The following is a 20,336-nucleotide window of genomic DNA, read 5'->3' on the forward strand; positions in this document are numbered from 1 at the left end:
CAGTAAGATTACAATAAAATAACATTCCACCATCAGAAAAATGTTGGCGATGGCAATTTTTTAGCTTCACAGTAAACTGGTGCATCAATCCCAACACAAGACTGAGCCATGCCCTGACCTCTACCCCATGAAACACCTTTGTGATGAATTGGAATGCTGACTGTGAGCCAGGCCTTATGCCTAACATCAGTGCCCAACCTCAGTGATGCTTTTGGTTTTGGAATGTCATGTTCAACAACTACATATGGGTGTGATGTTCAGGTGTCCACATACATTCGGAAATGTAGCGCATCTTAGTGAAAAGGCTGTTTTGTTATTTGACATGAGTACTAGTCAACACAATCGGACTAGTGAAATGTTTGCAGTATTTTATTTATAAATTAATGTGGGCTAACTATATCTGCACATTGCATAACTTACAAGTTCTCATTGGACATTGAAATGACAACAAGAACAGCGGACAGACCACCTCTCCTTCAAAAAGTACTTGACCACTTCCTTCAGTTCCTTCCTGATTCCTTCACGGACAACATCACCAGTTCATTCAGTTCATGTTTCTTTCAGAGAATAACTGGGTACATAGATGTGTTCACTGTCCTTTGTTTCTTGGGCATATGGGCCCACATTCGATCGGTCCTTCCCAATGAGATTTTAAATAAACATAGCCCACCACACACAATGTTATTTGACTTTTTACTGTTTGTATTGGCAATCAGAAAATTTCAAAGCCAATCTCTCTGCTAGCAGACACAGACAGAGTATAATAAAAACCAAATTAGGCCTAATTGCTACACAGTTGAAATGCAGTTCACTTCTTTCAAAAAGAACCAATCTCTAGCTGATGCACATTTCTGCTTGCATTTGAGAAAGAACCCACAGTAAGAAACCAGTCGTGTTCTTTGCCTAATCAGCATTGAGTTTATAACATTAAAGCTGATCTTCCTGTGTCACGGTTAATAACATGCTGCTCATCTGGCATATAGACAGTCAGCATCTCATCCTGCAGTAGCCAGCTAATACTTCACAGGTAGGAGTATCTAACTCCTCAGACAGATCAATATGTTTTACTATTTTGTTCATATTAACAAATTTAACATTTTGTCCTTTGGTAGAAGCTTGTAGCCAAAGTTAGTTACAGCGGACTGTTAATGCTGATTGGCTCTGGCCCATGTGGAGTTTAAGGGCTTCTATTTGAAAACTCATCTTTTGTAGTTTTATAAATGGATATTCACATATCCACCATTTACTGGCAGTTGTCATAGGCTGAGCACATCTTCTGAATACAGAGCAGAGTAATGGGATTATAGGGCAGGAGAACAGGATAATAACTCACTTCTTAACAAAGATGCACAAGCCAAATCAGTCTGACCACCTCTGAGCTGTGGAAACTGCTCTAGAGTGTTGGAGAGGTTTATATTACAGCTGGGAAGGTGAACTTTCATGAAGCCTGTGATGGCTGGAGATAAAATTTGCTGATAGTCTTGAGACTTGTTTTCTCCAATCAAATGATACTCAGAAAAACAGTTCCAATTCAATTCAAGGGACTGCATGCTTACTAATATTCTTCAGTAAACCCACTAATGAAAGTCATGATATGCATTATGTAAACACCTTATTCCAAAAACCATGACCCAGAAGATTTACTATACCTGTTATGAATATCCAGTATAACGTGGGGGTATTTATCTGTTAAAATATTGATTCATGTAAACACTTTAATTGGAGTATACTCTCACCCAAAGATAAAACTAGTCATGGCAAACCCAAAAAGCATGCATTTTTGGAGCAACCACGTTCATCTCTCAGTAATGAAAGGCCTTAATGTGTGAATTCTGAACATCAGAAAGCATCATAAAAGTCGTCTTTAAGAATGACTATGCAATGAGCTGTTGCAACTGTAAAAAAAAAAAAGATAATGCAAATATCCATATCCTTTAAAACCTTGTATGGCACTCAAGGACTGAGAACCGTTGGTTTTTCACCTGGGAGTCAGGTGTGAAGACGGTCTAGCCATTGGTTAGCCCTTATTGTTCAGTTCATTTTTCAGAAAAGAAAACCAGGGCCGGATTTAAATGGTTAATTGTTCTAATTTAAGTCTAAATTGTATTTAGGTGTTTCCTGATTTTATGTAATTCATACAAATTTTATGCATCATGTATGGAAGTTACTTACTAGAATTATTGACTTCTAATTTGTAAAAATAGCAGTGTAATTTAGGAAGCTCTAAATTAAATTTCTGTAATTTCATGTAATTCATGTAATTATTTAATTTCTTGTATGCTGGCTATTTCACCTGAAGTTCCCCCTAGGAAAAATTAAGTTATTCTTTTCAATTCTAAAAGTGAGCATCCCAAACAATACAATTAGTGGGGAATTCCATGTATGACCATTATAGGGCTTACTATAGGGACACTCTGAAATCCATGTATGGGAATATTAGTTGTCACCGTATTTCATGGTGCTTGTAAATGGCTCACTCAGAATATGACTAAAACCATGATAAGGACCATTCATTATCCAGAAACAGACTGTGCATATAAATATGGCCTATGTGGTTGAAATCAGCAAGTCACTGTCAGCACATGAGAGCTCCACCTACTTTAGATTAAAAAAGTCATTCTCCCATCACTGGTTTACACTGGATATTTATATTTTCATCAGCATGAGTGCCAAATGCTCAAAACAGCTTTGGCTGAAGAAATGCCTTTCCATCAACAGGGTTCTTATTTCACCATTGTTGTTTTTTTTTATCAATGATGGTGAGAGCGAGAAAACTATGGGACATAAATACACACATTTGAAGGAGTTGATTAATAATTAAGAGGTTTGCAGTAAAGTCTCCAAAGCAGTTAACTAGGTTTACAGTTACAACAATCAAAAAAAGAAATCTAAACGACCAAAGTGTTAGTTTAGTTTTTGTTTATAGTTATATATATATATATATTTATATAAATATATATGATGTGTCTGTGTATATACATATGTATATAGTGGCCATTTTTTAGGTACACCTACTCATTATGCAAATAGCCTGCTGGTCCAAACAGTGAATCAGGTGGCTGAATCTCAATATGTAAAGCAAACATAGGGATGAGGTTTAGTTGTTATTCAACAAAACATTGAAAGGGGCAAGACACATGATCTAAGCCATTCTAACCATGGTATGATGGTTGGTGCCAGACGTGGTGGTTCCAGAATCTTGGAAACAGCTGCCCTCCTGGGATTTTCATGCACTACAGTCTCTAGGGTTGACAGAATGGTGCAATGAAAAAATCCAGCAGCAGCAGTTCTGTGGCCAAAAACACCTTGTTAATGAGAGACATCGGCGGAGAATGGGCAGATTTGTTCAAGCTAACATAAAGGCCACGCATGTTCAATTAACAGCTTTTACATCAGTGCGGTGCAGAAGGGCATCTCTTAATGCACAATACATTAAACCTTGAAACAGATGGGCTGCAGCAGAACTGCTTGTCAGGTTCCTCTCCTGTCAGCTAAGAACAGGAAAATGAGGCTACAGTGGGCACATGATCACCAGACCAGGGTGACATGCAGACGGTGGGGTCAGAATTTGACATAAACAACATGAATCCATGGATCCATCCTGCTTTGTGTCACCAGTGCAGGCTGGTGGTGGTGGTGTAATGGTGTGGGGAATGTTTTCTTGGCACACATTAGACTCTTTAATACCAGTTGTGCATCATTTGAATGGCACAGCATGCTAAAGTATTGTTGCTGACCATGTGCATCCCTTTATGGCGACAGTGTACACTTTTTCAAATGGGTAATGCACCATGTCTCAAAGCATGCATCGTCTCAGACTGTTTCCCATGACCATGACAGTGACTTCACTGCAATAGCCTGCACAGTCCCCACATCTCAATCCAATACAGCACCTTTGGGTTGAGGTGGAAAGGGAGGTTCACAGCATGAATGTGTGTCTGAAAAATCTGCAGGCAATTGCGTGATGATATTGAGTCAGCATGGACCAAAATTCCTCCTAAGGAATATTTTGAGCACCTTGTTGAATCCATACCGTGAAGAATTCAGGCTGTTCTGTAGGCAAAGGGGGGTCCAACACAGTACTAGATAGGTGTACCTAAAAACGTGGCCACAGCGTATATACACACACATACATAAACGGAAAAACCTTTCTTGGGACAGTTCTATGCTGACTGATGTAACAGTCATTCTGCATTTCAGCCAATAAAATATTTTTTTAATTACAGGAGGGATAGAGTGGGGCAAGGACCTGTGAAATAGCTGTAAGTTCAGTCACCATTGCAGCAGCCCTGCAAGCTTAAGTCCAGAGGAAACGGTAGTTGGCCTTTAGGTAAATAAGAGTCTCCAGGTTCTTTGGTAAGGGCCTGCACCTCTCTGGCCGCAGGTTCTTGCTGACGGTGTTGAATATCCGTTCTACTGGCGTGGTGGTGGCCGGTACTGTGAACACCTTTTTGGCGACCTGGGAGAGCTGGGGGAAGTCAGTGGCCTTGCGTTTCCAATAGTGCAGCGGGTCTTCATCGCGTGGCTCCTCATGCAGATAGGTGGCCAGCTCCTGCTCAATGCTCTTGGCCTGCGAAGCAGGGCGCTGCTTCATGAAGGAGAAGAGTTTGCAGCGTTTGGAAGGGGGTGGCTGGGGCTCAGGGCTGGGCACCTGTGGGCTGGCCCCGCCCTGCGTGTGCTTGGCCACCTCCTTCAGTAGCACCTGCCGGTGCCACTCCGTGTCACTGCTCCAGGATAGCTTGAACTGAGGATCCAGGGCGGTGGCGGTCACGTGAAGGGGGTCCTCCAAGATGGCGGCCAGCCGGCGGTCCAGGGACTGTGCCAGCCCCACCAGGATGCCGGTGCACTGGCGCGTGGCGGTTTCCGACAGGTGTTTTCGCAGGCCCAGCACACAGGGCAGAGCCAGGCTGATGGAGACGTGCTTGTCGCCCTGCACCATGTCTGTTGCCTCCTCGAACGGCTCCAGCACCTCCACCAGCTCCCGCAGCACCGCCTTCTCAAAGCTGCTGAGCGTCAGGTCGTGCCGATCCACAATGTCCTCCAGGAACTCTGCAGACTCCAGCATGCGCCGCACGGTCTTCAGCTGCCAGTTCCAGCGCTGCTCACCGTGGGCAGGGCCAGGGGACCTGGCCACGCCCGCCATGCCCGTGCCAAAGACCTGGCCCAGTTTCTCAGGCGCGACGGTGGCGGTGACGTAGTTGTAGAAGCAGGCGGCCTTGGTGAGCGCGATGGACAGCTGGGGAGACGAGCGCAGCCCCTCCCTCACGCACATGGCCAGGGAGCGCGCAAAGCAGTCGATCCGGCACGGCCCCAAACACAGGTCCAGGGAGTTATCTCCCGCCTCCACCCCGCCCCCCGGTCCTGCACCTTGTGCCTCCACCGCCTCCCCCGCCCCCACCTCCTCGTCGCTGCTGTCCTCCTCCTCGTCCTCCTCCTCCTCCACCCCGTGCAGGCAGAAGCCCGGCAGCCGAAACGCGGCGCGGCCCTCGCAGGGGAAGGGGTCCGCCACCACGCGGAACACCTTTCCCGTGATCCCGTGGGCGTGCGAGATCTCGTCGAACTCCGACAGCACGCGCTGAGCCGTCCCATGGCCCGACAGGGGCAGGCAGGCCAGCAGCGCCGACTTGATCTGCCAGTCAGCTGTGAGGAAGTGGCAGGTGACCCCCAGGTACCCTCCGGGCCCGCCGGCGGCCACGGCGCTCTTCCACAAGTCCAGCGTGACGCTGCAGGACTCTGCGGTGGTCAGCGCCTGCTTGGTGGCCAGCTGCACCTGGTAGGCGTAGCCCGGCAGCAGCTGCTGCTGGATGTAGTGGCGCGGCTCGGGTGTGTAGCGCGGCTCCAGCAGCTGCAGAAGGTCCCGGAAGCCCTCATTCTCCACGATCTGCACCGCCTGCAGGTCGCGGATGATCATCTTGGCGATGGCCTCAGAGATCAGCACCTGGCGCGGGTCGTTGCGGTCAAACTTGGCGATGGCGGCGCTGGCGGCGTGCGAGGAGCGAGCTGGCTCAGAGCGACCCGCCATGTGCTGCTGCACGCCCCCGGACGAGTACGCCTCTCTTTTCACATCTTTCTTCTTCACGAACTCATCGTACATTGCCTGGTGCTTACGCTGCAGGGGAGGGAGGAAAATCCAGAAAAAAAAGAAGAGAAAGAAATTAAGAGGAAGAACATGAGACCAATGCAGAGGGACGGGACAGAGTGAACGTAAGAGAGAAAGAGAAAAATACACTTTTATAAAAAATATTACCTAGCTCAACCATGAGTGATGGGGGGGGGGGGGAGTTTTCCCTGGTCCTATCTCTTCAAGAGCCAGTGTCTGTCCCATTTCTAACCTCTTGACTTTATTTATAACGTGTTTACATGTGTAGGTTTTCATTCTGAGAATTCAAGTTCAAGAGATCGATTCCAAATTTGCGCTTAAACCTAAAATATAGTCGAGGCATTACGCAAAAAGTCCCAGCCGGTGAAAGCTTCATAAACTAATGTGATAAGAGAAGAGAAAAGAAATAAGATAGAATATGTTTGCACACAACCTAGAAGCCAGTTGTACCCGGTCCATCCTAAATGACTAATTTACATGTTAAATATGGCTTCTTATAATTGCTTAATAAAAAGCAAAAATGAGTATATAAAATCTGTACAGTAACGCATAAGATTTAATTTAATTTAGGCTAGGCTATCCATTTATGCGTCCGATTCAGGTTTTGCGATTAGAGTAGCCTACGTTGCTATCGCATTTCCTTGATATGGGTACAGAAGATGAATAGACTGCGTAAAATTAAGTTGTATGCATTTCTCGATGAGATGACGGTTCAACCTTTGCCCAAGCGTGAGGAAAAAATCAATATCAATCTATTTACAACCACTGTCGACCCCCACCCAGAATGCTTTATTTTCTCTTATCGTATTCCGAATTCCCATACGGGTATCATTTTGGAACAATTCCCGCAAGGGTTTCCCGCTACGATAGGGCTACATTCTCCATCAATTCGGCAATAGGATACTAATCATATCTATCAAAAAAAATCTTACCTTCAGATGTGTGACGAAGTTGGACGTTACTGTCCGCTTCGCCTGGATCCTTGTTCCGCACGCCTTGCAGTTTGATTCGATCTTGCCATTTTCTCCCTCAAATACAATATTGAAGTAATCCAAAATAGACACCCTCGAATTTGACGCCATCGACGGAGTTTTCAACCTTTACTCGGAAGTAAAAACAACTTTCTGTCGACTACAATTTGTGTGGTCCACAATTCCTTTCCTCTTCCTCTCTCAACATGAAAGCGGAGAGAATTTTTTTTATTCCATACGGGGATATAGCAGGCTAATTAGGCGCAACAATAGAATATAGAAAATGCAGTTGCTCTACCGCGATGTTGCTTACATACGTGAAATTCGCTGTGTTGTCACTAGGCTACCTCTCGTAGAGGGCGGTGAGATGCAAGTCCGGGAGCCGAAACAGGCTTAACGCGTTTCGTCCTCACCGTTTCCACATCTGTAGCTGGTATTATGTATTTATTCAACGCGACTGTGGTAGACCGTCGCCCCATCCGCTGGCTGCCTGCCTCTGATTTGAGACCAGGAAGTAGAGTGCAAACCTGTTCGGGAATTTCTCTTACAGTTCGACCATTTCCGTCACGATTCGACTGTTTTTATTAGTTCGCCTTCGTAACGTCATGATACCCCGGTGTATTTGAAAATGTCACATTCTACGACAAGTGTATATTTTTTACTCTTAGAATAAAAAAAAAAAAGTTAATTATCAGGAACATTGAGTCATGAAGGACATGTTACACTATCAGAAAACCATATCGTGCCATGCATGTTTTCATGCCGGAATCTATTTTTATACACTTTTAACATTTAGAACTGTCAGACCGGTGAAAACAAATTGGTTTCTGTTGGAATGGTTTCCTAATGAATTTATTTGATAGGAAAAAAATAGCCTTTTATTATACATCACATGCCCCTGATTGTATTTTAAGTGTCTTTTAAAATTATAAAAGAAATATAAGCCATTTTGTGGTCAATCAATGGATGTTAAGCACTGAATAATTGGAACTCATACAGTTGTAAAAAAAAAAAAGACCTTTAGATAGGATATTTTTACAGTGGTGGATTTATGCCCCCACTTTCATCTACACCTTTAAAAAGATGATTTCATCAATATTTCTTCTAAATATGTATTTTTATGTCACAATTTCCTGTGTGACAGGCTGAGCCAATGCTGACTTTGTAGATTTTGTTGAAGCAGGAAAATTTGTGTCTTCTGTTGTTTAGGAAATGGTTCCTATTGTTTAGGTTGATCTTAACATTAATGTTATACTAGACTAATGTGGAAGAGTTCAGTCAATGACCTACAATAAAAACCTAACTCCTTAAAATATGACTGGCAACTGATACGGTCAAATTAATTTGAACAACTTCAGAACTATCAAAAAGAATAAATATTTAATGTAACAATAAAAACATGAAAATGAACACAACTCTTTCACTTTATAAAATGACTTCAGAGTCTTGCAATCTTGCTAACAAGTATCTTAAAGAACCTGCAGAGCTCTGGAAAAAGGTCTTGTGGCCAGCTGAGACCAAGATTCACTTGTATCAGAGTGATGGCAACAGCAAAGTGTGGAGGCCAAAAGGACTTAGCCAAGCTCCAAAGCACACCCTCTCTCTCCTCCCTCCCCTCCTTCCGATCTGTGAAACATGGTGGTGGGGTGTTAGTTTTGGCACACAACTGGCTCTTCTTTTCTTCATTTATGATGTAACTGCTGATAGCAGCATCAAAATGAATTCTGAAGTGTACAGAAGCATCTGATCAAGGTCAAGCAAGCGCCACCAAACTCACTGAATGAAAACTCTGAACACTGAAACTCCCAAACATACTGCAAAAGAGAAATGTTTAAAGGATTAAGGTAGAAATAGGAAGATACTCAGATACCTGGTGATGTCTATGGGTCACAGACTTCAAGCAGTTATTGCATGCAAAGTATATGGGACAAAGTACTAAACATGACTATTTTCATTTACATAGTATGAATACGTCCCAAACATTATAGTGCCCTGACCATCACTGTATACATGTACTTCATGTTTGTACTAGACTTTCCTCTATAGAATTCTTAATTTCTATTTATAATAATCTTTAATCCTAATTTGTAATAGCAGTAATGCAATTTAGGAATCTCTAAATGCAATTTATGTCATTTTTGTTTCTTAATGCAATTTATGTAAATTCTTCATTTGCATTCTTGTATGCCGGCTAGTTCACCTGAAGTTCCGCTGGGAACTGACACTACAAGAATGGGGCCACTTTTGGGACCTTCACATGAGCGGAAAATTTAGCCTAACCCTCATGCTTCCCTTTCATGCTCAAATCAAAATTTTAACCCCAAGATAACAAAGCTTTTGTGCAATTGAAACCTGCATCATATTACTCTGGTTCAGCTGCCACTGATTGTTACTCATGTCACATGCAGAATTTCCCAGCTCGGTTTCCTCTCTTCTCTCTCTCCATGGTGATGCCAGAGCACAGTTTCCTGTCAACCTGCCAACCTGCCCAGTTGCAAAGAATGAGTTGCAGGGACTACAAACGTAAATCAGTATGAAGTGTGTGGAAAAAATACAAAATTTTCATACCAATCAATCCCATATAAAAGCCTGGAATTAAATCAGTATTCAAAAGCAACACTTTTGGTAGAGAAACAACATAACATGAACAGCATCTGATAATAGTGTAGCCATGAAGAGGTTGAAAGTGCACCAAAAACAGGCCTAGGATCAGTTTAGTCATAGTCTATATCTGAGGCTGAGGTTGTGCCAGAGACCCAATCCTAGATCAGTACCTAGAGCCAGTTTCTCTCTAGAGCATGTTGGACGTGTAAATGGTTGGTGTCGGCCTGGAGACTAAGGTACTGTGCCTGGGACTGGCTGAGGTTACTAAGGCTGACTAGGCTCCTGCAGGAAACTCTGTAAAGCATAAAGCAAGCGTTATGGTGCACGTATATGCACGAATACTACTCAATCTCAACAGGATTTTTCTGGATAAGTAAATATATAAGCAAGTGGGATGTAGTGAAATTAATAAAACTCACTACTTCAAAATTAGGGATGCATAAACAAATAAACATTTTTCTGTTGTTGTTGGTTTATAATTTCTACTGGATTAAATGAGGAAAAAAACACAGCATTTGTAAACTTGAGAATTGCTGGTTTTTACAACTGTGAAAATAAATACTGCATCAAATGCACACTGACATTTAACATAAAATCATTCTCCTTTTGTGGAGGAACTAATGACAAAACAGCACTGCACATTAAATCAACACGCCCCCCCCCCCCCCCCCCAAAAAAAAAAACCAAAAAAAAAAAACAATGAAACATTACATTTGCCAACAAGCCAACTAGAAATCACTAGAAAATTGAATGCAACATTTTCCCCCTGATCAGTGTTCTGGCTTCCCTCTCCTCCACCGTGTCACAGCGAGGATCAGGAGTCAGAGGCTCTTTCCTCGTCCATCTGTCTGATGGTTTTGCATCCTGTGTCAGTCTTTCCGTCTGTGTGTCTGGGTGCGGTCTCCTCCTGTTTGTTCCCCATCAGCGCCTGCAGCTCCTTCCTGGTAGCCAAAACCGTGCCCTGCAGAGTGGCAACCTCCGCGGACAGCTCGATCACTGGGGGCAGAAAGGGGGTTCTGCATTCTTTACTGAGCTCGGTTAGATTCTAAACTGTTTATTTAATCCATTAATCCAGCTTGGCGTGTTGATGTATTTTTAAAGACAACCACATTTTGGCAAACAGACTGGTGCAACATCTCAAAGAGGCTGTGAACATTCACTATCCAGCCCTCCCCAAAACACATGTGATTCTTGGTCACTGTTTCATTTCCCCATTCAGACCACTAGCCGAGCTGCGCAGTCACTCACTCTGCAGTGTAGAAGCTGAGATGCGCAGCTATTGCATCAGAGGAGTACACTTCAGGCACAGCTGAACTGCAGGGGCCTGATCGACCAGTGTGTGGTCCTGGTACAACTTGAGATATGCTTGTCCCATCACCTGAAACCCTCCCTCTCTAGGAAACCCTACAGCCAACTGCAGATCACCCTTTGGGGCTCTTGACTACAGTCAGCACTAGCACAGTCAGGATTCCACACCAGACCATGAGGCTCTTCCACAGACCTCCTTATTTATGCTGAAGCTGAGCTGGTGAATTTTGCCTCCACAGTAAGCACAAACCTGGATCTGTGGATTTGTCTCACCCACATCCTGCTTACAGACTCACCCTTCTTGAAAGATGCTTGGGCTTGTTTTAGACTCTGAGGAACCAAGATGCCAAACCACCTCAGAGGATCCTGGTGATGGGACAATCCTTGGTTTGGTGGGCTAGTTTCCTTGGAAACATATGTCTGGGGGGCCACCGGCTGGTCCTTGGGATCCTCCTGTTTAGTGACACCTCTTCTCCTGACACCTTTAATGAGTAACACACTTTAAAGGGGGGGATACAAAGCTGAATATAAACAAACATGTGATGTGAAAGAAGGAACTTATCTAGTTTCACCATGGTCATGGGGTATGTCACTACATCACCTCATTTAACATGACAAGGCGCCCAGCAGCCCATCTGTGTGACTTTAAAAAATGGTAATGCTTTAAGAATGCAAGACTACGCAATGGTGAGAACAGGCCAATCTAGGCTCATCATTTACCTCCAAACTAGAGACAAGCATTGCATTGAGCCTTGACTTGAACACCCCTAGGGTCTCTGCCTTTACTACATGACCTGGCAAAGTGGTTCCACAAGATTAAAAAGCTTCGGAGCACATGAGGAAAAACGGTTTCTACCTTCTTCTTTTGGACCAATGTCTTCAACTTGCATTGGATCCTTTTCTGAATATTTCCATCTCAGGCACTCCACTCTCTGTGCATCAAACTCTGCCTCTCCATTCTCCAGGACCCTGAGGAACAGACATCTGTGATGTCAGAAACAGGGCCTGCTTTCTCACTCTAGCTTCTGTGCAAACCCCACATTCCTTTTGCTTTCACACAAGTACAGCCACTTCTTAGCCATAAAACTTAACAGCAAAGGAAAACTAGGCCATTCTCACTCTTTTGCTCTCCCTCTTTTTATGTCTCTCTGCCGTATATGTGACCAGAGATGAATTTACTGTACCTGGCATTAACATGAACTTGTGGTTCAATCTCGCTACCATACTGTAGTGTTGAGACTTGCTTGTTTCCCATGGAATATCGAGCTTTGGAGATCGAGAACCAGCCCTGTGGATGCACACGCATGCACAAACACATGCAAGCACACACAAACACACATACACACCATTAATGTCATACCTAAGTTAATGAAAGTAGTGGTTCAGTAATATAATAAAGGCACCAAAAGCTGCGCGGTAGATTTGCAGTAAGCAGACACACAGTAAACAGAGCTGTGTGTCTGCTTCACGGAGACAAACAGTTGCGAAAGTGCCGTTATCCCACTTCAGCAGCCCTCATGTCAATGAGAGAGTTCACACAAAAGCACCTTGTCATAAAAATACGTTCACTTTCGAAGTCACTGTGGGCAGCCTTACATTTCAAACATCAACAGATCAGTACCCAGAGGGAAAGGCAAGAATTTATAGGTGAAGCACTGCCATTCAAATCACAAGGGGAATGTAATGGCAGTAAACCCGTAAAAACTCATTAGAATATTAGTTTGCATATTTAATATAGATCATTGCCTAATACAAGTTGATAATTAAGCTAAATTGTGAAATTGACTGCATGGAGAAGAAGACAGTCACCATTACTAGAAAAACGAAAATTCTGTTCATACCTGCTCGATGAGCGAGTTCAATCGCTCCCTTTTCTCTTCAAGTAGCTCCAACTGGTCCATGAAACGCAGGAGACATTCGTCTAAGCGTTGCGAGGCCTCGTTCATTTGTACACCCATTCTTCAGTTACGTTAGCTTTCATAGACAGTAAATACAAACAAAATGACCTGCATTAAAGGCTTTTGTGTATTAAACTACAAGTGCGTTCCTTTGTTAGCTAGCTAAACAAAGAAATATACAACTGTACTAGACTACTCACACTTAAACGCATTTGTTATCAAACCTATTTCTCAGTTTCTGGGTCTGGTCATGTGATAAAACCGTCGTCCTCTTCTTCCTTTGATTTCTTCTTCTTATTCTTCTGATTTTCCGGCAGGGCGACGCTAACATTCATATTACTGCCCTCCACTGGTCAAAGCAAAAATATAATCTGGCATTTTTGTTCACATCGTTAAATCCAGGATAGACGAGTTTCGTATAAAAACCCTTATATCTTTAATTTATTTCAATGAGTTGGTGGTTTTCACTTCGACCAAGGATAGATTTAAGAAAAGAAAAAAAATCTGATCAGTCTGCACTGTATTTCCGGATCACTAGTATATTCTGAACTGACTTTGGTCTGCCTCAGTCACACAGCCCATAAGGATGTTATCAGTATAGGCTACAGCATTGTTTCCCATTCAACTAATTGTTTTGAGTGGCCCGCCCAAATAAATTGCTTATTTCTATAAACTACACGCTATACTTTCGTATTCATAATTGTTTATTTTAAATGTCAAAGAGCATGCAGCCGACTCTCGTTTGGCTGCGTCTGATGGCCCTCCCCTCCCTCTCGTAGCCGGCGTAGTGTACAGCGGAGCAGTGAGGACAGTACCTGAACGCGAACATAATTGGAAGGACAGTCGTGCAGGTTTGAAGGACAGTCGCACGACCGTGTCTGTTCCAGGTAACGAAATATTTAAAGTTTTCCAAAATCGGTAACATATCCGTTGTTATGCATCGTTTCTACAAAAGAATATGTCCTCTGCCCTAACCAAGACTACAAAATTATCAACATTATTTGGATTAATATTAGCTACTGTAGCATTTAGCAAGCAGCAGCGTTCACCCAGAACCTTGGAAAGCTAATGAAAACGTTAACTTTTCACTTTTGACAGAGATAGGGAAATTATTCTTTAAAAAAATGCTAGAGGAGCAGGAGGGAGGAACTGCACCACAGATAGGTTGCCGTAACACTACTGTAATAGTAACAGTTAGGCCTACTTAATTTAATTAAAATGGGTGAAAAAAGTCATAGTGTTTAGAAATGAGGGCACTTTGGATATCAGACACCAATGACTTTAAAGCCCTTAACTTTTGTTTAGAATTTGTATGTGATTATATTATCCTCCAAATCATTCTGATAGCATGAAGGTTTTTCTGTAACTAAGACCATGACTACAAAATTTGTTTTAGTTTGTTTTAACACTGCCTGTGCAGAAAAATAACCTCTTAATAGTTACAATACAATTTAGTAAACAGTACAAGCAATCCCCCCCAAACTTGTACACGGAGTCAGCTGCCACAAATAAATTCTCCTGGGAAGCACTCAAACAAAATTTGTTCAAACCACAATGCCCTGCCACAGCCCTCTCAGTTTAACAGCCTCTCTCCGTTCTCCTTACAATTAAATGCTTTCTTTTTGCTACTGAGAATCACAAACCCCCCTCCCTTGATTAAGTTTCTACCTTTACGATTGCTGCTTGTATTCACTTACTGAAATAATAAAAATGTTTGGCCCTCTTCTCCAAATTGCCCCATCTTCTGTGTAAAAAGACACTTAAGTATCCTCCTCCAGAGTTGCAAATAAATAGGTAATTGTAATATTTATATGGAGTGGAATAATTACACTACCTAAAACTGTATGGCTAGACAATAAAGATGGAACTTAGTGGTAAACCCCCCCCCCCCCCCCCCCCCCCCCCCACACACACACACACAAACGTGTTACTGATCAGTACAAAAAATCAAGGTCCTTCAACCATTTTGCCTATTTAATGATTTTGCCATCCCTCAAACATGTCAACAATTTAATTGTCAAAATGTAATTGCTCAGAAGTTCTGATATTTAAATCTGTTTCGTAACTGCAACAAGCAGCTTCTCCAGTTATATGTGGCTAGATGACATACCAAATAATTACCAACCGGGGTAACGTACAATCCATGTCTCACGATCAACCACATTCCCATGCATAATAGCACATTGACCATATCCACAAATCTAATGCATGATCGTGCATTCTAGTACATGAAATATTTAACAAAACGTATCTTCCCATACCGGGAGTCGAACCCGGGCCGCCTGGGTGAAAACCAGGAATCCTAACCGCTAGACCATATGGGACTTGTTCGCATTTCACTTACAGTTTACTATAGATACAGAGTAAGCAACGTACAAATGACTATAGCCATATGCGGTTCATATATTGCTTGGTTTGCTTTTTGTGAAAACCTTTTTTGTTGATGATGCTTATATTTACAGTAAAGCTGACTAGTTCAATCAAACTAGTAACTGACAATGATATTCCTGTCAGTTCATTTCTATTTCTGTGCTGGGGGTTCTTAGAGCTCTAGCTTGCTGACAAATTTGTATTGTCATCCGCCATTTTGCTATGAAAATCCGGCGCTTTTCATTTCGCAAATGTGACAAAAAAGAACCTAACCCAACACAGAATTCAACGCAAATTTCTTTTTAAAAAACGTTGATAAATCTCCTTATGGTCGGGCGTGTGCATCCGCCAGTAGCTTGCCGTGATCGTATAGTGGTTAGTACTCTGCGTTGTGGCCGCAGCAACCCCAGTTCGAATCCGGGTCACGGCACGTGCATCACATGGCAAGAGACGCTTTTTAATTTGTGTCACGTGATTGTTGTATCCCCGTGCTTTCAAAAAAGTGAAACGTACCTATGTAGAAGATGACCGATCCTGATGACCAAGGGTAGAGTTAGAGGCACACTTTCGGCAAATGGATGTGCAATTTGGGAATTGGGAAAGGTTTTACGCTTGCTTGTTGTTCAGGCTTGTTAGTACAGTTAAGGATCATGGCGGGGAGGGGCGGTCTGTCAGGTAGGGGCGGGCTCTGAGTTAGCCCCCAGCTTGCTAAGTGTGCAAGATATCTTTCTATATCAGGGGCATATGTGGGCTTTTTGTTTTAAAATGCACGTTTATACGGTATGTATTGGAATAGTGTGCCTTGGAATAAGACCACGGCAAAATATTATTTAAAAAAAACGCAATGATATATTGATGATTTCATAAGTGAGAGCAAATTACAACAGCCGGTTTGACGACATATATGTTCCGAGATGGGTAGCCAATTGTTGAGGTGAAACACCTCGCGTGTATTTTGCCTCTCTAAATTCACACTGTGATAGGATATTATGTAGTCTTATATTTAAACTTCTAACCAATGCAATTTCACTGATTTGGAACCCTCCACACCTACTGAAGTCTTCATTGGTGTATGTTCCATGCGTTCACCTTTGGAGGCTTGCGATTGGAGTACATTGTAGTGGGCGTCTCGAAGAGCCAACCACCAAAATATCCGGAGTAGCATACTGCAGCTAACAAGAAGTAAGTTAGCGTTTGAATGAAAACTCATGTAGTGGTTTGACTTTTCGCTCTTAAATAAATGTACTGTGCACGTTTTACAGGTTAGCTGAAATTGCTGCGAACTGGAAAACCACTCGTCAAACAACTGTCAATACTGAGAGGCATTGCTCCTGAGACATTTATCTTGCCACAGTTTTTCAAACTGGAAAAACATCACAATTCTTAATTTAACATCTTAAAAATTAATTCGCCCCATTCCATTGCGAGCATCCACAACAGAGGTAAGTGACTACGCCTCCATTCGTTTAAAGCGACAAATAACTAAATTCCAGCAAGAAGAAAACGCTTGTTTAGCGAGCTATCGTTACATGCCTCGCTGGTTACATAGTAGCAAGGTACATACTGATACTAGCTAGCAGGTATTTCGGGTGTGTCAACTCTTTTTTAATGTTCATGAGCATGTTTATGAGCAGTATTTAAAATAATTATGGACAAACATAATGTAATTAGCTTTCGTGCGTTTCAGAAAATAATGAAGTGTGCAGTTTAAAATAACCTCGAGAAGAATAACATTATTTTGTTGATATGAACAATATTATTCATTTATCAAATGACCTTTGACCAGGAATATTCATGAATAATAATGAATTGTGTGAGGGTGAATTTACTGTGTGGCAGTTGTCAAAGAAAACAATGGACATAAGTGATTCTGCAAGTTACCATGAGCTGTGAAAGAAACACTAATTTTCCATTTCTGTTTGTTCCCTCCATTTTAACTGGGCTCCTCAGTTTGTTTCAGCTTAAATAAAGGCTTGCTGAAATTTCCTGTAAATCTCTGCAGTGGTCATGTTAGTGTATTTTTTTTTTGTTTGCAGATGGATAAAACGCCTTCAGTTGCTGAGAACCAGCACCCTTTTTGGCCTCAAGACCTGTCTATCCCAAACTATGTAGCTAATGACCGCTCCATGGTGGAAATTCTCACCTTCCTGTTCTCTGTGTCGGGAATGCTGTTGGTGGGGACCTGGGCACTGACTGGGCGGGAGGTGGCCGGGGGGAGGCTGACCGCTGCAAGAAGGCTGGTTCTGTGCTGGTTCACGGTGTGCGGGTTCATCCACGGTGTCATCGAGGGGTGGTTTTCCCTCTACTACCCCATAATCCCATCTGACCAGAGCTTCCTCTCTCAGCTCTGTGAGTCTCCGTCATGTTATTGGTTATTATTTGCTTGTCATAACTGACAGTGCTCTGGTGTAGGTAGCAAACTTGGGATTTCAAACTCATGGCCTTGTTCGGCTGTGGGGTCTAGATTCCATCTCTGCTAGACAGTGTACTGCTTTTGCCAACATGAATCAAAGCAATATGCTTCATGTGCAGTGCAACAGATGAACTTGTGGTCAGATAGACAACCTATGGGGGGCGCTGCTATATGTTGAGAGGCTGAAACCCTCTCATGCCTGGGCAATGCTAGAGTTGATTATGCATCGCCCTGTGGGGCTAAGGGGCAAAGTCAGCACTCACAAGGTCTGGATTTGATATCATCAGAGATGAAAATATAAAAAGAGAAAATTAACTAGCATTGTGTGCTTCTGATGTATTGTCAGTTTGTGTTCTTTCATTAGACCTGTCATTTTTAATAAGACATGTTTAACTTGTTGATATCGTGGAATTGGAGAAAATAGCGTATTCCGTGCGTGTTCCCCCTCACTCAAAAATAAGTATGCCATAGATATGTGCCATAGAGTCCAAAGTTCAGGTGCTGGCCATTATCTCACCACCGCCTCCTTATATTACAGGTAGGGATAGTATAAGTAGTTGTTTAACATAACTTGAGAGATAAAATAGAATAAGAGAGAAAATATTCTTCCTATTCTATCGTGGCTAATACCCAATATTCAGAAATATGAAAAATATGAAAAACAGCATATAGCTATAATGGCAGCATCTACTGAAAATATTAAATGGTTGTGTAATTTCAAAACATAAGCAAAGGTACATTTGTCTGAAGGGAATTCATGTAATTCATTTTATTAACAGGGAAAGAATATTCAAAAGGAGACAGCAGATATGTAATGTAAGTACAGGTTTTTTTCTGGTTGTTGTGTCACCTGATGTAATTATGCAATGGAGTTATCAATATTGCTACCCCTTTTATTATTGTGGCGTCACTTATTGGTGTGATTGTATAATAGAGCTATGAGTATTGCTAACCTATTTCTGATTGTAATGTACTCTAACTGTTGTTACATTTCTCATGGCTGGGCCTCCTAGGCCTCTTGGTTATAAAGACAAAATATCATCTGCCTCAAGTTTAATTCCAAGTAGTTGTCACTTAGGCAAGTGTACCTGCTACAGTTCTACAGTGGCAAAGGACAGTGGTGGCTAGCCCTGGTCCCTTACTGATTAATCAAGTGCTGAGTGACAAGAAAAAACTGTAACTTGCAGGTATCCAATACCAGGATTATGGATGTTTGTTTTTGGGGCTCAACCTCGCTCTCTCTTCTCCTTAACCTTCAGAGCTGACAACTTCACAGTATGTATGGAGACAGTGACTGCTATGCTGTGGGGCCCTCTCAGTGTGTGGACTGTCCTGGCATTTCTCTACAATCGGCCCAACCGCTTCGTCCTACAGCTGATCGTCTCCCTCGGTGAGAGGCTTCACCCATCTTTCGAGCCCTCTTGCTTATACCAGGTTTAGTGCTTTCCTGTACTCCATGTTAGCGCTGAGGATCATTACCCTCCTCCTGCTTCCTGTCCCTGTCCCTGTTTTTGTTTCTGAGAAAGAATCACAGTTAACCTCTGTCCCCCTCTCTCTGTCTCAGGTCAGCTATATGGTGCAGTACTGTACTTCTACACTGAACACCGGGATGGTTATGCCCACAGTCAGCTGGGACATCCTTTATACTTCTGGTTCTACTTTGTGTTCATGAACACACTGTGGATTGTCATCCCCCTGCTCCTGATCTGGGACTCCTGGTGCCAGCTCTCTGCAGCGCAGTCGGCCTCTGATGCCGCTGTGGCTGGCGGCAAAACCAAGGAAGAGTAAAAAGGGAATGTTGATGGAGGAGAGGTGAGGACAGACAGACTGAGCGATGGAGCAGGAAGATGGGGGTGGACGGGGAGGTAATGGTGTAGGGAGCGTACTGGCAACTGACATTTTAGAGGAAAAAACAGCAAGAGATGAACAAATTTATTCTGTTTCTCTTATAAGTTATTGCCACTGTTATTTCCATGTTAATTAAACATACACAGATTTTATGAATTTAAGTTGTTTTGCTTTGAACTGGATATCATGTACTACATTGCAGGTAATCGAGGATATTTTTGAGCTGGTGTTAGAAGTACATGAGACATTCGCACACACATAATCCCATTTCTTTTTATAATTGGTGGCTGGCTCAAGTGATGTGAACCAGGTGGTCCTGGGGGTGGGGTTACACCCATGTGATTTCTATAAAAGTTCAGAGAAACGCACATGGCGAAGTGTGTGGAAAACAGGTGTAATGGTGGGCTGATGAAACTGTGTTTGCGAAAACGGTTGCAAATTTCTGCTGAAAGACGCAGTGTTGGTGGCATTTGTGAGTTTCCTAGTTTAAGAGGAGTTCCGGAGTCAATACGAGCTCCGGTGTGGGATGAAGAGGGAAACGGTCGTTCTTTTTCTGTGGATTAATCTTCATACCCGTAACCGCGCCACATAACCGCCGAAGGACCTGTAGCCATCCTTAGGATTCTTTTGTTTTTGGGTTCTTGAATGATCACACTGGCGCAACTCCATACAACACTTGCACGGGAAGTTGGGACTGATTTGTCTTTTTATAAAAAATACAAAATATAAAAAAGAGAAACAAAACTGAGGGGCGACGTAGGACCGGCCACTGAAGTCGCAGGTAAGCCCCACTCTCGGGACAGGGTTCGACGACAGCACCAATT

The 20,336-nt window shown here is 42.8% G+C and overlaps 3 protein-coding genes and 2 non-coding genes across 11 annotated transcripts; 2 read left to right on the forward strand and 3 right to left on the reverse strand.

Moving 5' to 3' along the window:
• Positions 1–679: 679 nt before the first annotated feature.
• On the reverse strand, positions 680–7,616 carry si:dkey-109j17.5 (zinc finger BED domain-containing protein 4). Its single transcript, XM_035388357.1, has 2 exons — positions 7,033–7,616; positions 680–6,109 (listed from the first exon to the last, which is right to left on the reverse strand). The coding sequence occupies exons 1-2, from the start codon at positions 7,180–7,182 to the stop codon at positions 4,298–4,300; spliced, it is 1,962 nt and encodes a 653-aa protein (XP_035244248.1). The 5' UTR covers positions 7,183–7,616; the 3' UTR covers positions 680–4,297.
• Positions 7,617–10,129: 2,513 nt separating this feature from the next.
• ccdc115 (coiled-coil domain containing 115) lies at positions 10,130–15,897 on the reverse strand. Of its 2 annotated transcripts, none has more exons than XM_035387199.1 (6): positions 15,765–15,897; positions 12,825–12,957; positions 12,168–12,271; positions 11,840–11,952; positions 11,280–11,465; positions 10,130–10,671 (listed from the first exon to the last, which is right to left on the reverse strand). In XM_035387199.1, exons 2-6 carry the CDS (start codon positions 12,939–12,941, stop codon positions 10,490–10,492), a joined length of 702 nt encoding a protein of 233 aa, XP_035243090.1. In that variant the 5' UTR covers positions 12,942–12,957; positions 15,765–15,897; the 3' UTR covers positions 10,130–10,489. The 2 variants fall into 2 exon arrangements, with proteins under 2 accessions (XP_035243090.1, XP_035243089.1); XM_035387198.1 differs by lacking the exon at positions 15,765–15,897 and adding an exon at positions 13,106–13,258.
• Positions 15,134–15,205, reverse strand: trnae-uuc. Its single transcript has one exon. It is a non-coding gene; the product is annotated as a tRNA-Glu (tRNA).
• On the forward strand, positions 15,610–15,681 carry trnah-gug. Its single transcript has one exon. It is a non-coding gene; the product is annotated as a tRNA-His (tRNA).
• Positions 15,796–19,673, forward strand: ebp (EBP cholestenol delta-isomerase). 6 transcript variants are annotated; one of them, XM_035387192.1, is made up of 6 exons: positions 15,796–15,926; positions 16,349–16,693; positions 17,288–17,600; positions 18,444–18,480; positions 18,924–19,054; positions 19,229–19,673. In XM_035387192.1, exons 3-6 carry the CDS (start codon positions 17,288–17,290, stop codon positions 19,450–19,452), a joined length of 705 nt encoding a protein of 234 aa, XP_035243083.1. In that variant the 5' UTR covers positions 15,796–15,926; positions 16,349–16,693; the 3' UTR covers positions 19,453–19,673. The 6 variants fall into 6 exon arrangements, with proteins under 6 accessions (XP_035243083.1, XP_035243088.1, XP_035243087.1 ...); XM_035387197.1 differs by having other exon boundaries at positions 16,349–16,433; XM_035387196.1 differs by having other exon boundaries at positions 15,820–15,926; positions 16,311–16,433.
• Positions 19,674–20,336: the final 663 nt, after the last annotated feature.

The sequence above is a fragment of the Anguilla anguilla genome, chromosome 13 (genome assembly GCF_013347855.1).
Source record: "Anguilla anguilla isolate fAngAng1 chromosome 13, fAngAng1.pri, whole genome shotgun sequence".
NCBI lineage: Eukaryota > Metazoa > Chordata > Actinopteri > Anguilliformes > Anguillidae > Anguilla > Anguilla anguilla.

Excerpts from the sequence above, each read along its gene's own strand:
- si:dkey-109j17.5 (XM_035388357.1), bottom strand. The coding sequence starts at position 7,182 with ATGGCGTCAAATTCGAGGGTGTCTATTTTGGATTACTTCAATATTGTA. Across the intron at positions 6,110-7,032 it reads ACTTCGTCACACATCTGAAG|CGTAAGCACCAGGCAATGTA; the intron begins GTAAGATTTTTT and ends CCTCCCCTGCAG.
- ccdc115 (XM_035387199.1), bottom strand. The coding sequence starts at position 12,941 with ATGGGTGTACAAATGAACGAGGCCTCGCAACGCTTAGACGAATGTCTC. Across the intron at positions 11,953-12,167 it reads CAAGTTCATGTTAATGCCAG|GGTCCTGGAGAATGGAGAGG; the intron begins GTACAGTAAATT and ends TCTGTTCCTCAG. Across the intron at positions 10,672-11,279 it reads CCAAGCATCTTTCAAGAAGG|TGATCGAGCTGTCCGCGGAG; the intron begins GTGAGTCTGTAA and ends TTCTGCCCCCAG.
- ebp (XM_035387192.1), top strand. The coding sequence starts at position 17,288 with ATGGATAAAACGCCTTCAGTTGCTGAGAACCAGCACCCTTTTTGGCCT. Across the intron at positions 17,601-18,443 it reads GAGCTTCCTCTCTCAGCTCT|GGAAAGAATATTCAAAAGGA; the intron begins GTGAGTCTCCGT and ends TTTTATTAACAG. Across the intron at positions 18,481-18,923 it reads GGAGACAGCAGATATGTAAT|AGCTGACAACTTCACAGTAT; the intron begins GTAAGTACAGGT and ends CTTAACCTTCAG.